The 18,204-nt window shown below is 27.5% G+C and overlaps 1 protein-coding gene across 7 annotated transcripts in view; it reads right to left on the reverse strand.

The window, feature by feature from the left end:
• The window catches only part of LOC136075457 (probable serine/threonine-protein kinase DDB_G0278509), a 35,465-nt gene that overhangs the window by 7,794 nt on the left and 9,467 nt on the right, over window positions 1-18,204 (reverse strand). For 5 of the 7 annotated variants that reach the window (XR_010635958.1, XM_065788717.1, XM_065788719.1 and 2 more), the window contains 6 exons: window positions 15,360-15,431; window positions 13,302-13,374; window positions 12,491-12,731; window positions 10,296-10,409; window positions 7,633-7,688; window positions 4,844-5,069 (listed from right to left, as the gene is read on the reverse strand). Coding sequence is in view for 6 of the 7 variants with exons in the window: in XM_065788717.1 (XP_065644789.1) it covers window positions 4,844-5,069; window positions 7,633-7,688; window positions 10,296-10,409; window positions 12,491-12,731; window positions 13,302-13,374; window positions 15,360-15,431 (782 nt within the window). In the remaining variant the exon portion in view is untranslated. The remainder of the gene's footprint in view (window positions 1-4,843; window positions 5,070-7,632; window positions 7,689-10,295; window positions 10,410-12,490; window positions 12,732-13,301; window positions 13,375-15,359; window positions 15,432-18,204) is intronic. The other 2 variants (XM_065788720.1, XM_065788718.1) reach the window with 1 other exon arrangement.

Below are 18,204 nucleotides of genomic sequence, written 5' to 3' on the forward strand. Positions count from 1 at the left end.
GTAGTAGGAAAATAAACCAACAAGATGGACAATCAAACCAGAGTAGGAAATTGCAGTATCAGAAATCTCGAGTGACATTTATGGTATTAAAAATTTATTTTAAATAAATTTTTAATACCATAAAATTCAAAGCTGTAAATTGATTTTGATTTCAGGCTACACCTTTAAATACAGTATATACAGTAAATTAATGAAAAGTAAGATTCTTAGGAAAATAAGTAATTTAGACAAAAGAGAAAATAATAATAATGTAGACAAAAAAACAATATGAAAACAAATTTTGGAAAAAAGCTGAACAATAAATAAAAAAGTGAAAAACAATTGAGTGAAGTGGTAATAAACAAAACTACATAAAAAAATAGTTAAAAAATTCAAATTTAATTTAATTTAATATAACTTAATCCCAGCAAGACTGCAAGCAAACACTATTTGTTGGGAGTTACTATGAAACTTTGTTTAACATCCTAGCCCAAACAAACTTAACTCCTTAACAAACTTAACTCCAAACAAATAGTGTTTAAGAGCAAGAAAAAAACTATTAATTTTATGAGCCACAAAAAAATGAAGACAGGAAAAAGTTCCAAAATGTTGCAAAAAAATGTGAGAAGGTTGAAAGAAAAAAAGATGATAGCTTGTTTAAACAGCAACCATGACAGTATTTGTTGAAAAATGGAAGAGATGGAACGATTGGACAGGAGCTTAAGTGTATTTACAATACATTTTTGGACCTTATCAAAAATAGAAAGGGCATCATTAGAAGAGCCAGCTAAAATTGAAAATTGTAGAGTAAGAAAATGGCAAGCAAAATAAAGATAAGCAATAACTGAGTTTATTTAAAAAGTTGCTACTGCAAGCAACAAGTTGTCACGGAAGAGAGATTACATTTAAGATGCCTGTTCTAAGCAATCAAAAAACAATGACTTTTTGTCAAGGCTAAAGTATATAGCTGTGTTACCAGTAGATAGAGCCACTTTAGATGCAAGATTGTCAGAAAGACCATTAATATAGATGTGACACAACACAGGACCAATAATGGAACCTTGTGGTATCGAAGAAGATACTGGAAATGAAGAAAAGATAGAGAACCTTAATACTGTTAGAATGAAATTATTTTATAATCTCAAAAGTTTCTCAAATACACCATAAATTATGGACAAGACCAGCATGGCAGACATTATCAATAGTTTTTGATATGCCAAGAACAATGGTCCTTGCCTTATTGCCTCCACCTAATACGTGATAGAATTTTTCTGCAAAAGCAGTTAACAAGTACAGCTAGTTTGGCTGTAGAACAAGAAGCTCGAAACTAGATATTGGTTATAGCTAACATTGCAACAATAATTTTATGCACGTGCAGTGAATCACAGCTTCTGGCTTGTTAGGGTTAGGAGTTATTATTTTATAACTTTATGTGTGTGTTGAGAATCACACCTTTTAAGCCACTAGGGAATACTATTTGTGAATGTATATATATAGTTTATATTTATTCGCATTTTAAATAATAAAGGTGATTGAAATAATAAAAGTCTCAGTGAAAACTTTAATAAATTCCCCACAATATTTTTTAAAATGCTAACATTTTATTTTTCTAATTAACCTATGTGACAGTCTGCATGCACAAGCAACTCCTACGGGACTACATGCAGGCACAGATTTGTATAAAACCACCAATAGAGAAACAAAAGAACATATATCCCAACCATCACCATTAGAAGCACTGTTTCCAAACAGCTTCTATCTGAAAAATACATTGAAGAGAAAGAATTTATTATGAAAGATTATAATAAATTTTTTTGTCATCGAACAAATGTTACATCTTTGTCAAAATTCTCGAGGACAACAAACAAATTCACAAGACAACTGCAGTTTTGTTGTGGCAAAAGAGCTACGCAATGATTGGATCATAAAATTGTGTATCAAATGAAACAAGAGAGAGCTGTTGGAAAAGAATATGAAAAGTTCCACCAGATGTGCAAAGAAGGCAGCAATCCCAAATACAAAAAAACTGACGAATGGGTTAAATGAAAAACAGACTTTAACAACAAAATGGTAACTAACTTGTACGATATTTGAGGAAAAAGCAGATTGGCATGAAAAGGACCTCAGAAAACAAAGCATTTTATCAGGGCAATAGCCATGGAAAATATAAAACTATATTTTCTAGTGCAGTGTGTCAGAATTGATTACAGAGTCCCAATAGAGTCCAAAATTTTTTTCTGTAAATTTTGGCCAGAAAAGAGTTCATTATAAATTTATTCAATGTTACTGTTGATATCAATGCCAATAAACTGATACTTATTGTTTCAACATAAACTTGACAATGAGTGGTTTGGATACTGTGCCAAAGTAAACAAAGATTGGGGTAAAATGAGAGTGGAGTCAAATATTAAAAAAAAACTACTAGATATTAAAACTAAAAACTACTAGTTGTCATAAGGCAAGGGGGGGAACTGAAAAATCATACAATGGCAAAGATTACTTATTGGAAGCCATTCTATCCAAAGTCGACAAGACACTTAATCAACAGCTGGGAGAAAACAATGGAATAAGGAACAAAATGCCCCAGAAGTGAAACTGGCAAACCAATTGAAACACAAATTTATAAAAAATGTGAAACTGCAGCAAAATTAGCATTGTTGAAGAAAAAAAAGTCTTGAAAAGAAGAGAACCATCAGGGCTCAAAAAATACTAGAAATGTACAAAATTCATGACCTTTTACAGAGAAAATTTTAAACAAACTAAATAAATTAGAAGAGAAGGAAGTTATTGCTAAAATTTCATACTTAAGAGCAATTACACTGAATATTTGTCAGAAAAGAAGAGTGAAAATAGATAGTAAAGTCAAAATGGTAATTTTCACAATCAAAGAATTCGTCTTCTCAATAAAAATTGCAATTAAACCAAAAAATGATATCATTGTCAGCGCAGATAAATTGAACAGTTTCAAACAATTGTGATCTTATTTACATTGCGTGTTTGTTAAATATATAATAATTACATTATTTTTGTATCACATCTTATATCATGGTGATATTACACAAAAAAATTTTTTTAAGTTAATCATACATTCATTGTTCTAGCATGTATTAACTGATATTTAATGTGTAAATTTATTTAGTTCGACTATTCTATGTCTATTTTACCATTAAGTTGATCATTTAATGGTGTCTATCACATAGTTACAAATCCACAAAGATTAAATCTGTATTTGTTATCTCACTGTTGTCTTTGACAAAAATTATCTTCGCTAGTTATATGTTGTCTCTTACTAAAGGTTGTATTTTACAGGTATCTTTGATAAAATATTTTTCTCTAGGATCAACGAAGAAAACTGTTTACTACATCTTATAAAAAAAGAAACTAAACATACCATTTATTCTGGCTAAATTGTTTTTGACAACACCACATAGCAACATGAGGCAATATAAAAAAGAAATCATTCAGGATAAGTCAAATTTCATACATCAATTCAACAATAAACTAGTAACCAATATATCAAAACATGTCCTAACAGACAATGAGAAAGAGATTTTTAGGCTTGGGAATAAACTTTGTTCCTTCAATCGCAAATATGTCTCTTAATATTCACATAACGGCTTTTGAAAGATTCAAAACAACCCTTCTCTAACAATTCTATTTTGGGATCTATTTTGGGACATAGTGAGGCATCCATTTTGGTATATGTAATTGCAAATAAAAACAATATGTTAAATGTATATTATATGTTATGTATTTTGATTTGCAAATCTTATATTTGTTACAAATGTCAATTTAAGTTGCCATTATGAAAAAATTTGATATAACCAACCAAAAAATTTAATATATGCCAACTTGGAACTTTTTAAGTATGTAATTCTGATTCAGCATCTTTGAGAGTACAAGAATGCACCAGACATTTATAAAATTTCTAAAAAAAGATTTGCGCAACCCAACAGGCATTTATAAAATTTCTAAAAAAGGATTTGCCCAACCTATATATAACTACTTTATGAATGAAGAGACCTAATGCAAAATGATGAACTACTCTTAAAGACAGACAGAAATAGGGTGATCTTATACAACAATATAAGCATCTCAACAGTTTAAACTTGATTGACTTGCATGCACAGCCTTGCAGCATAGCACCCAGAGCTGAACATCAAAGTAAATTTTAATGAAATATTGTAAGGAATTGCGTGCTCAGATATAAATTTTTCAATAATCGTGTAGTTAATTACTGGAATGCTTTGCCAAATAATGTTATTGAAGCAACAATCATTGTTAACATCATGTTAACATGTTAACATCAGCAACAAACAAAATTAAACAATTTTCAATTATTATAGTTAATGCAGCTCATCATTTACCATAAATATCAAAGTAACTGACATAAGTTGAGTATAAATACATATACTCAGCTGATGATGGGTTTAATAAGTTTGTAGCTTTGTTCAATTAGCTCAGTTATAGCAGATAGCAGTTAGTAGCTGATACCAGATTTAATAAATTTTTTAAAAAATTACCAAAATTATTGGTAAATATTTTTGAATTAATGATTTATCAATAACTTTGGTAATCATACTGGCTAATAAAATAAATGGCTTATTACTTGCAATGCAACCCCAGTATACAAAAATATTATTAGATTTATGAAACAAACCCAGACCCATGAGATTACTATTTTTTTTTCAATTTACTGTTTATGTTGGTGTTCACACTAATTTATAAATAAGTTGATATTAGTGTTATACTTTAATTATAAAAAACTCATTATAAATACAACAGTCATTATAAATGTAACAGTTATTATAAATGTAACAGTTATAATTTGTAAATAATAACTAATAAATATGTTTTACAAAACCTTATAACTTTGATGTCAAACAACTTCTGAAAATTTTCATCAAGAATTGAGGCATCAGCTCTTTGAGTATCAATTATTGGATTTCCCCATAACATTAGTATTGTCAAATTGGGCCAATATGTTGCTGGTAGCAATGAACTTTCATAAAAAATTTGATTGTTTGATAAATCCAAACTGCTTAAACACTGAAATGATAAGTTTTTGTTGCTATGGATGTTATGTTGGTCTAAAAATAAACATTTTTAAAATTAAAAAACAACTACTTAAAAATTTTTATTTGTTGATGTTTCTTTATTGTTGTTGTTTATTTAATGTTCCTAAGCTTAATAGAATATAAAATTTTTATTTAATGAAGGATGTTTCAAAGTCTAATAGAATATCAAAATTTTATTTAATGAAGGATGTTTCTAAGTCTAATAAAATGTAAAACTTTTATTTAATGAAGGATGTTTGTAAGTCTTATAGAATGTAAAATAGCAATGAAAAACACAAAAAGTTTTTCATTTGCTATTTTACAGTTCATTTAAAAAACTATTACATGGAATTAACATTTAAAAATAATTTGAGCAAGTAGTCTCTGCAGCTGTTCTTATCAAAAAATTGACAACCAATTTTAGCACTGTTAGACATGTGTTACAAGGCATTTTATTAGGCATTATATAGTTAGACATGTGTCACAAGGTAAGATTGGCTCCATGCTGTAAATTGTTGATGGTTTTTTTAGCATAAAACAACTTTGCACAGCTTCAGATAAATTACAGGATGTCAAACTGCACAACCTTCAAAGCCTATTGACAATCCATTTCTCAAAATTAACTTTTTGCAATACTTTTTTTCTAGTAAATAAATGGTTTCAATTACCACATGAGAAGTTAATCATGGTAATATCAAATCTTGTAGGGGTTAAGATCCACCATATTTTTAAATAAGGTATTATTGATGATGGTGAATAACAACTTCCATTGATTATAAAACTCAATTAGAAAAAAAAAGTAAGGTTTGATAATGCGGCTAGTAACACAACTAGTTTTCAACATGTAATAAAATTTGTATTATTCTTTGTGGAATAAAATAACTTTATAAGCAGAAACTATGCTTCGCGATTAAAAATCAAAGTTAAAAAGATAGCTTGCTTAGATGAACAATTTATAATGATGGAAAACGGATTATTTTGAAAGTATATTTGGATAATTTGATAGTGCTGCTTAAGTCTTTTCATGATATTTGTCGGTGTACTGATCATAATTACCAAATTGTAATTGTAACACAACAACTCGCTTAATTGTCATTTCTTCCTAGACTTTTTTTATTTTATTTTTATTTCAACTCACCTCCACAAGGCCATTAAGGTCACTACAGTCGAGGAGGCTACTTTAGTTGTGGAAACAACCCTAAATCTCAACTCTAAACTCCAAAACACAAATCTTGGTAAACAAGGCCGCTGCGCGAAAAAATAAGTTGAGCGCACTACTACCAGGAGCGTGGTAGAGATTGAGCTTGGAACTTCTCGCTTATGAGGTGAGCATTCTACCACTACACCACTACCACATGTTATTTATATTAATTATTATTATTTATACTTCATTATTTTTACTTCTAGATTGTTGCTTTTTCCTAGATTTGTGCATTTATTGTTACTTCTTCATAAACTTCTAAGTTCAAGGCTTCTGAAAGTGTTGTAACCAAAATAAAAATTTAGTGTTAATAGTGTTATTGTTTTTTACTGTTTTTAACCTTATTTGTTTTTAACTGAAAAACTAAACCATAACTCGGGTAACAAAGTTTAAGTTACAGGGATGTTTTTTTGTGTTACTATTTTTACTGTAAAAGCTAAACCTTACTTGGGACTCTTGATTAAGAAAGGCTAGAGTTATCCTAATAAAATTACTTATCTTAAATAGATATCAACTGCACCCACCTACTGTCTTGTAAAAGGCCTCTAAAAGATTCAGAGAACTTAGAAAATATGATAATATTAATAATAATATTAGTGTACTTAGTTGTTATGATTACTTGTTGTTATATATATGTTACTTTTTACCTACAAACTGGTTTTCACTAAAAATGTGCAAAATAACAAAGAGAAACAGGATACAGTTTTAATTCTTTTATTATCTTTTTTTTATTACTATACAACTATAACTCAAGCCTAACTCAAAAACAACAAACTGCAGCAAGAAGAAAATGAGCACAGAACATCTACAGATTGTTCTAGAGGTGTGGTGTCAATATGACACCACATCTCTAGAACAACACACCTGATCAACTTTATAAAACATTTTGCTACAAGTACTGTACACCTATGTCTACTAACAAATAAATTTTTTTCAAAAGAATTAGTAGACTAGTTTTAGTAAAATCTTAGTCTACTTAGATCTTAGTCTACTTAGATCTTAGTCTACTTCAATCTTAGTCTACTTAGATCTTAGTCTACTTAGATCTTAGTCTACTTAAATCTTAGTCTACTTAGATATTAGTCTACTTAGTGAACTAAAAAGTTTTTAATTTTAGATCTAAAATTTAGGTCTAACAAGGTATTCAAATAAAATTTCGATCTAAAAAATTAGTCAACTTATTTAGTTTTTCAGTAAGTTGACCCTTAATTCATGAAACTATTGTTGCCACTTATAAATTTTTTGAATTCATTACTGCTAGGTTTCTATTGTCATTAGGCTTCTACTGTTGCTAGGTTTCTGAATTTACAGATACTTAAACTAAAAATTGAAAGTATAAAATTCATTAATATATATTATTAATATATAATAGTAAATAACTTTTAACTTACATACATGAAAGGTCAGGAACACTGCAAATTTTGTTATTTCCAAGTTTTAATACCGTTAACCTAAAACAGCAAAAAAACTAAAATAAACAAAAACTAAACTATTACATTTTTGGAGTGAACAGGATACAATATTGCAATATGTGTAGAGAAAAAAGGCAAGGGAAAGTGTAGATGTATCAAAACATTATAAAACTTTTATTTTTTTATTTTGATAAATTTTTAATAAACATTTGTGAATAGATAATACGCCATAGAGTTTTTACAAGAGTAAATAACAAGTTAATATTACCAAATTAGTAAAAATTGATATGCAAATATATATAGTCTTATAAAAAATAATCTAAACCGACAATACTACATTCATTTGCAATATTTAAAGCAACTCAAGAAATTCTTGTAACCAAAACAGCACTTTCTAAAATCAACTATTTTAGATCAACAGCTAAATTCTTTTAACTGGTTGTTAAAATAAAATTAGTTAAAATTAGTTGCAACTAACTCTTTAAACTAGATAAAAATTAGTAATTAAAAAAAATTAAAATTAAAATTAAAATAACATGAAAATTTTTCAGTTTCTAGATTGTACTTATTGTAAAAATGCTTGAAAATAATTTAAAATATATGCAAATGCTTCAAGCTTAAAAAAAATAGCTTTGTTTTAAAAACAAAAGTAAGCTACCAACATACATTTATATACTTTGCAACATTTATATATATATACAACTCTCGGAATATATGCAACCAACATCGAACAATGCTAAAAAGTGTTCCTAATTTTACATGTCTTAAAAACGAAACGAACTATACTACCACAGCAAACAGTTCAGGAGTCTGGAGTCATAGCATGCCATGACATGAGCAATTAGCTGACACGTGACAGCACACAGGCTGAATTTCGTTGACAAGTGCCATTTTGCAGCGGACAAAACAAGTGCAACTTTTTTGCTTTGTTTCATTTTCTTAAGTCTGGTCCGTGTCAACGTCACGGAAGTTTTTTAATAATTAAAGGAAGTATCCAGAAGTTTCCAGAAGCATGCAGAAGCTTCCAGAGGTTACCAGAAAAAGCATCTGGAAGCATCCAGTAGCATCCAGAAGTATCCAAAAACATTCAGAAGCATCCAGATGCATCCAGAAGCTTCCAGAAGCATCGAAAAGAAGCATCTAGAATCTTCCAGAACAGGTTCGCACAGGTTCATTTTACTATATAAGAGACATGTAAATCAACATGTAATTCAGTCAGTGTATGGAAGTCAATCAGTCAGTATTATCAAGACAGTTTATCGAGTGAGTTTTATCAAAGTGTTTTATCAAAGAACATCAATATAAGAAGTGAAATACAACAAGTGTTTCGTTACATCAATACAGTCCACATCCAACCAAGACATTGTGTTTAACAGAGCATTATTGTATCATCACAAGGTAAATGTAACACGGTAAGCCTTGAGAAGCGTGATTATTTATTTTCATTATTTTTATGACTTCAAGTGCAAAAATGGCTCCCCGCAGTCTTGGATTGGAACTAAGAAAGAAAATTATTGGCGATTAGGTAAGTGGAATGTCACAAAAAAATATTTGTGATAAATATCGCGTGAAAAAATAGACCATATCAAGACTATGTTCCAAATATCATTCTATGGGGAAGTTGGCAGCAGATAACAAAGGTGGAAGAACGCGTTCCACCACTTCTAGAGAGGATCCTATGATCGTCAGATCCGTCAAGAAGGATCCCTGGATATCATCAGTCGAGATACAAAAGCCATTAGAGTTGCCTGTATCGGACCAAACAATCAGACAATGTGCTGTTGAAGCCGGATTGTTTTCTCGACACCCTGCAAAGAAACTGCTGATTTCACTAAAAAACCAGAAGAAAAGACTCCTGTTTGCTACATCTCATATTGACTGGAATGTGCAGAAATGGCGAACTGTTCTGTTCAGTGATGAATCGAAGTTCAACATCATTGGGAGCGATGGCATTTGCCATGTACGTCGACCGGCCGGAAAACGCCTCAATATACGTTATTGCCATAAGATCGTGAAGCATGGTGGAGGCAATGTAATGTAATTATTTGGTTGCACTTGTTTTGTCTGATAATGTGTATATATATATATATATATATATATATATATATATATATATATATATATATACTCTTGCTTGGCCATTTTTAGTTTTTCGATTATCAAATCAGTTTTACGTTATTTTTTTTTTAAAAATTGTTTTAAAGACCAGTAAAAATTAAAAAAAAATTTTTCTTTATTATTTGATAGACTGCCTGCCCCAACCAAACCTTCAGTCGATGTAGCGGCACTTCCTTGTAGCAGTAGGCCTGTAAGATAGTCTATGTAGCAACACTCCATGCATGTTTAACAGCAAAAAAAATAAAATAAGAATGTTTTTATTAAAAAAAACACTCAGTATGTAAAAAAAAATCCAAATTAAAAGAGATTCTAGTCTTTTAATTTGCATTTTTGTGGTTTTTTAAAAAAACAATAAATTTAATTAATTTCCTTAATTAAATTAATGTGTTTTGTTGTGCATTTTGTTAAATTAAGCTGACCTTAATTTTGTCATATTAGATGTCATATAGTATAGTTTTTTAATGAAAATCAGATGATATGTTACATCACAAAAAATCAAATGTGCTTTTTTTTAATCAAGTTTTTTACCTTGGCATTCCAGATAAACTTTCAAAAACACTCTCTGTTAGCAAATTTCCACTTAAGTCCAAGAATGATAGACATACAAATCTTGTACAATTTTTAAAATTTCTACCTAAAAAACTTTTATTTAACGAAATATTTATTTCTTGTATTTATAAACACAGCCCTCAGAATTAGAAAAATGAGGTCCGCAATAAATTGCCAACCTTAAATTGTTAGAGGTCAGCACCAGGGCAGCAAAAAAAAATTGACACAAATGGGTTACCTCAAACACTTTTATGTCTAATTCCGATGGCTGCACATGTTTATTAACATTATTTTATAAGTAAAAAATGCAAAATTATTACACACAAAGAAACAATAAATTTATACAAACATACACTATGCTAAAACATAAACTAACATATGTTCATAAAATATGGAACACATGTTTTCACACAAATGCAAACTCATTGATGCACATGCTCACACTTTTCTTTAATACATATTCACCACCCCAAGATCAATTTGGTTACTAATGTCAATAAGGCAACTTAAATTTTTAAATATAATGTATATATTATATTCATACTGCCACATAGACCAATGTATTTATACTTTTGGTTACAACACTTTCTCTCCATCTCTCTCTCTTTCTCTTATATCTTCAAAATACAAACCTTGAGAAATCAGTTGAGTGTGGTACAGTTGCTAACTGTTTTGTATGGTGCATTTGATGAAGGTGGAGAGGCAAGGACTTTTTACCTTGACATATCTAAAGCTTTCAATTAAGTTTGGCATGGTGGTCTTCTCCATAGGTTTGCTTTTACTGTATCTGTCCCTGCATGCTCTAAAAACTTTTATTTATCCTACCATCTTCATATTTTCTTGACTCAATCTACAATTTACAAGTTTTCTGTCAACTGTTTCCTTACTCTTTAACTCTATTTGTTTTCAAGTAACTTCCAACTTAATAGTGTTCGCTTGTAGCTTTTGTGGGAGTGAATGAGATTTAAAAAAAAAAAAGTTGAGTGGTCTTACTTCCAGAGGTAAGATAAGGTAAGAGATTTGAATTTTCTACTTAGTGCTTACACCGAAAATACATAACTGTATAAGTAATGAAACATATAATACATATACACGAATAAATAACTTTTTAAGTAACGAAGTTTTGGAACAGTTAGCACTGGAACATCATCACCACCACATTTACACATAAGTACACATGCGCATACATACATATACAAACATACAAATGTTCAAAAACTAAAAAAAAATTTATAGTAATTTCACGAGCACTAAAATGAACGCTTTGTAAACATTAGTAACCTGTGAATTTTTAGACAACACAAAAAAATATTTTTTCATGTAGGACTTTCAATACTTCTCATGGAATTTTTCAACTTTTTAGTGTGTTAAGAACTTAAAAATTATCAAAGAACCATGATTTTTTTTCCTTATTAAAAATCTTGTTTTTTTTTCATTTTCAAAAGTCACAATATTTTTATAAATAGCTTCAAATTTTTTTATTTTATATTTTCAAAGTTTAACAAAAGTATGACTATATTTGAATTAGTTCCACTTAAAGACTCTAATTACATAAAGTCTTCTTCTCGAAATCCTATTTTTCTTACATTTTAAATACCAGATTCCAGTTCTATTATCAAAATCATTTTATCATAAACTAAATATTTTTATAAATAAATAAAAAAAAACTTTAGATGATACTTCAATTCATAACAAGAGATAGATAAACATATTAGGCATTTCATTCTTCAGACTGATTAGCTGGTCAATCAAGTTTATACCCACCTGTTAATGCCCACCTATTATTTAGAAACTTAATTTCTGTGATTTTCAACCTGAGTTTCCGAGAAATGCAACTTTAGGCATATAAAAAGACCTCTATGGTATAATAGTATCTATGTATCACTATGACATTACTGTTTGTATAAAGTTAATTTAGATTTAAATGAGATCATGCTTTCATGGTTTTATTGCAGACAACTTTTGATTTGTCATGACTTTCTATGCATTTGTAGAAAAAAACCAAACTGAAGGAGCATAACAAACCTAAGTTTATTAAACTTTAAGCTATTGTGCACTGAAAAACTAATAGCAATAAGGAAAAATAAAGAATAAATACATTATAGTAAATTTTCAAAAAATAAACATTAAAAGTAAATAATTATGTACAAGTGATGTAGTTAAAACAACAATACCTATGATCTTTAGCACCTACATCAAACATCTGAGGTAACTTTTTTAAGCTACAACCACATAAGAGGAGGTCTTTTAAGCATTTCAGCTTTCCTAAGTTAATTATTGCTTTATTGCAAAGAAAGTTATATGATAAATCTAATGATTGCAGATATGGAAAGCTATCATTACTTAGATCAATAAATTTCATGTTATTTGCTTGAAGAAACAACTTTTCAATCTTTGGAAATGAACAAAATGCATCTAAACATTAATTTGTAAAATATATTTAATTATATCTTTAGTTTTGATTTTTCTGTTTAATTAGAATTACACTAACATTTAAAAAACTTACTTATCTAATTATAATAAACTATAAACATCCATTAATATATATAACTATTAACTATTTATATAGAAAATACTAATTTTTTTTTAAATTAATTTAATAAATAAACTATTTTAATTAATTTAATAAATAAACTATTTATATATAAAATTTTAATTACTTTAATAAATAAACTATTTATATATAAAATTTATATATAAAAAAACATTAAACTAAATAAACATTTAAAAAACTTACTGAACTAATTTTAATAAATATTTTAATTAACTTAATAAATTTTAATATATATTTAAAAAAAATTTTTTATATAGTCTAAATTATTGTTAACTCTAACTAATATTTATTCTATTTTCTCAATAAAATTTTTAAGTGCGAAACAATCAAATTATTGTTTGCATTTATTTGTTGTCATAAAATTTAGTAAACATTAAATTAATTTATTAATTAGTTAATAATTTACAAAAGTATTAAACAAAATCACAAACCTAATGTTAAGTTGTTGTCACTGGCATCAACTTCACACACATTTTTAAACAAACTAAAATCTGTGTTTACTGGCTGAAAAACAAATAATTTTGAATTCACTGACTGCAATACAATAAGTCTGTCTTCACAGCCATTAAACAAAAAAATACCATCAACAATAACTGATGTATGAACAAATATGTGTGAATGTATATGCGTAAACTTGTAATTGTGGTGTGCGTGTGTGTGTGAATGTGAGTGTAAACATGTTCAGGGGTGTATGTGTACATCAGGCCTTGTTAAGAAGCGTTACGCAGCTCGCATTTTGCTCGCGCAAAGGCGATTTGCCTACGCGTTCAGCAGTTTTGCGCTACGCAAAAACTTATATCTTTTAGAATATTTAAATTATCTTTTGATTATCGTTAACGTGACGTTTATTCAGAAGAAATAAAGTCGTAAGTAAAACCATTTAACCGCAATTGTAAACTAATAGATAAAAAAATCTATTTTTATTTAAAATTAGTTAATTTTATTTTTATTTAAAATTAGTTAAAAAAAATAAAGTGTTTAAGTTTTATCCTTAGGAATTAAATATATAAATTCCTTTTAAATATAAAAATTATTTTTAGTCATAATAGTTTAAAAAATGCACGATTTTTGTTGATGTAAAAATTTTATTAATAACATATTTTGTTTATTTTTAATTTAATAACATAAAGTTTTAATGACGTTCATTTAATTTATGAAAATAAATTATGATCACGAATATGTTATCGGTAACTGATAAATAAAAAAAAACTCTATTGTTTAAAAACATTATTAAAAAGAGTTCACAAATTAAATAAGAAAAAATTTATTAACAATTGATAAAATAACCAAAAACCAAATGTAAAATCATAGGAAAATAAACAAATATTTTACGTTTCATGAAAAAAGTATTTTTTTCAAAATAAAATTTAGTTTATATTTGAAAAAAATAATAAAAATGATTTTTTTAATAAGAACTTTGATTTTATTTGTAACTTTTGTTATAGTGAGAAAAAAAAAACTTTTTGTATGATTTTTAACGCGTTAATAAAATAACTTTAATTACAATGCGGTACTTGTAAAGACGCTAGTGACGCAATATAACTTCTAACGATGCAAAATATATTTGCTGAGTTGAGTTACTTAAAAATGCGTTACGCGTTTTCGCTACGCAGCGAAATCTCGTAACAAGGCCTGGTACGTGTAAATGTGTTCAGGGTTTCAATATGCATTCAAATATTTTGATTTTTTAATAATTCAATTTTTTTCATAATTTTAGAATTTTTACAGAAGTATTTTCATAATAAAAATAATATTTTCATAATAAAAATATTTTTAATCCAAGAATTTTTGATTAAAAATTCTTAGCTGACATGAATTTTAAAATACATTCAACATTTTATAGTACAAGTTTTAAAACCTTAAAATGTTAAAGCTATAGCATAACTTAGTCACATAATAATTGCTAAAAGTTATATATTATATAAATGTTAAAAATGATCAGCATTTTCTTGCAGGTATATATTTTAAAAACACATAAACTCATAAATTATTTTATTAATAAAAAAAATATTAATTCTGATAATAAATTTGATTTTACTTTAATATTTTACAAATTAAGAAAAATTGTTTTAACAAATTTGATCGAAAATCAAAGATAAAACATAGCAAGAAAATATGGAGATTTTTAAAGAAATAGCACAAAATAACCTTCATGTCTAAATAAATCTAAATGAAAAAACACTGCATTGCAGTGTAAACAACACTGTATTGCAACTGCATTGCAGTGTAAACAACACTGTATTGCAACTGTAAATAAAATAATATAACACCTAATAATGATTTATATCAATATAACACTTAAGCTTTTAAAGTTTATAAATTTATTTCCATTTAAAAGCATTGTACAAATTACAAATAATTTTTCAAAACCAAAAAAAGTACTCTTAAAATAATTATTTTGCTGTTGTTTCAAAATGACAGTTGAATAAAGTCAAATTAAAAAATTTAGAAATCAAAATACTCATTGTAGTAGAATAAAGTTAACCTACAGAGTTTAGAGATCTTCCACTAATGTTCAAAACACATGCATCAGATGGATCTTTTAAATGAAATGATTTTATCTAAATTTAAATAGTTTTTTAAAGAACAATTCATAAAATTCAATAAGTAGTTCAATTAAATGGAAATCTGTAACATATGTCACAATTGCAAACATCTGTTAGCAATGACTAATTGTAATAACAATTTTAGTATGTTAAATATGTATTTTTTCAAGTACAGATTTAGCATTTATAAGGCATGTATCTCCAGATCCCTGTTAAAGCTAAGAAAAAGCTTTCTAAAATGGATCAGTTAAAAACTAACCTAATATAACTTATATCACATATAAAAAATATATGAATCAATGTTGTTTTCACTAATCAATAAGTTTTCACTAAAGCATAAGTGCGCAATTACAATACTGGTATCTCATGTAAGCTGTTCTACTTGCTTACCTGAAAGTCTCATATAATTGGACAACTCAGTAATAATTTTTAGCAGCTGTAACAGCTGATTATCAACTGAGTGGATTTCTTTACATTATTCATTTTTGAAATGCAAGACCATGTGTTTTGATATTAAAAATACTTTGAAATAATTTTTTCAATAAATATAGCAAATGCAAACTTTTATATATTATTTTATGTTTGATTGAGTTCTAACAGAAGTTTTTTTGAGAAAAAAAAAATTTACAGTCTCTCTATTGGTTTTGGATGAACTGATTTAGCTGTAAGTTTAGAAAATTCAAAAAGACCACTGCACTCAGTTTTGTATTAAACTTCCAAATCACTCCACTTAGTCAAGGTCATTTCTCTATCGTGCAAAAATTGTAGTTCTCTCCAGTCTCTTCTGGATGAACTAATTATTTTGTATAGATTTTAAGAAATGTACATAATTGAATAATTAATATGTACTTTATGTTGTTAACCATGATTTACTTTTAACTATTTTTGAGGTTCTAAAAAATTGTTGATTTACCTGGTTACCAGCATTATTTATTGCAACTGTCTTACTGCTATGAAGATTTAACAAGTGTCTTGTTGTTATGAAGATGTTTCTGTTACCAATATTATTTAATGTGTCAAAAAAACTTTAAAAAAAAGGTTGAGCTCTACATATAAATTCTGGACTTCCAGAAAAATATTTAACCATAAATGATACATGTTGTTGTCAGCTTTTCAGGGTAGTTTACTGAATGACCAAATAAAACATCTCTTTGGTAAAGCAATATTGCGTTGATATAAACTTCATTTGATATATTCATTTGATATGACTTCACTTCAAACTAAAACAATATTAGTTCTATGCAATGAATTTAAGCTTATAAAAATACTATTTATGAAATTTTAAACACACAAACAGTCATATAAACTATGTTGCATAGCAAATTTTTATATAATATCTGGAGTAAATAAAACTTCACCTTCATTAACTTTATTAATCACATCAAGATGCTCAACTGGAACATTTAAACAATAAGAACCTTTTGAAAACCTTCTTTATTATTGTTTAAAAATGCTTCATATAAACCTAATTGTGTTTTTATTTTTTTTATTTTTTTTGTGTGCATAAAAAAGATAAAATATTACAAGTTGTACAATTGTGGGATAATTAATAACCATCAAAATTTTCTATAAGAAATAATGGAACAAGTTTGCATACTTTTGAATACTACTGAATTAAGATTGAATTTTGTCAAATTTTGTCATTGTTTAGAAAGCTGTTTAACTTATCTGATAAAATATTTTGAAATCTGCTTAACCTTACAGTTTTTTTAAACTTTATTTGCAGGTGTACAACATGGTAATGTTAGCAAACAACTTTATTTAACATTTTTAAAAACAGTTAGTATAACGGTTGGTGTTTTCCATTTGGTTTCAAAAAGTCATCAGGTCAATGCAGTCGACATACTGCTGTATAATCTAAGACAATAAAATCTTTTTTTGGGATGGTATAGTTCCATTTTTTCTATTCTCTGGATTCTTCAGTAACTTATATATTGACATTATTGCTTCAGTTGAGTGATAGTTCAATGTGCAGAGAAGTAAGCACATATATTTATTGTTCAACATGCAGAGAAGTACACACATATCTTATTGTTCAACATGCAGAGAAGTATGCACATATCTTTATCATTCAACATGAAGAGAAGTACCCACATATCTTTATAGTTCAAGGTGCAGCAAAGTACGCATCTTTATCAATTATTAAAATAACTAAAAGTTTATCTAAAGTTAAAAGATGAACATTTAAACAGTACTGACAACAAGTTTATTGAACAATATAAAGATTTGGAATTATAGAAGATCTTACAAGTATATCTTAAACCTGTCTTGCTTGCCATTTTACATTCACAAAGTATAGACTATTTTAAGATTACCCTTTGAAACAATGGAGCTTGGTTTAGTAGCAGTAAATAATAGTATGATGTCATAAAATTTTATGATATCATACTTTTCTATCACTAAAATTAAACTAAAATCTCTTTATTTTTAATGCATCTCCAAACTACGAGATATTATTTTTAATGTCAGCATCTCCAAACTTCGAGATAAAAAAACAAATTAATGTTAAAAAAAATGACTTGTTTAAAAACAAATAATAAATTTGTAAAACTGTTTGGAAAAAAAAAAAATACTACTTAAAGCATTACTTTGCAAAATTATTTTTCTTTGTGATTAATATCTTGGTTTTCCTGAGATGTGTTTAAAATCAAAACTATTTTGGTCTTGCTGTGATGCAAATTTTTCTAACAAGAACAATTAAAAAAACAATTTTATGCCTTTTGCACATAAAAATGATGGTGGTGCAAAAATGTGATCCAACCTGTAATATATGCTTTAGATAATTCAA

The sequence above is a fragment of the Hydra vulgaris genome, chromosome 01, assembly GCF_038396675.1.
Source record: "Hydra vulgaris chromosome 01, alternate assembly HydraT2T_AEP".
Classification (NCBI taxonomy): Eukaryota; Metazoa; Cnidaria; class Hydrozoa; order Anthoathecata; family Hydridae; genus Hydra; species Hydra vulgaris.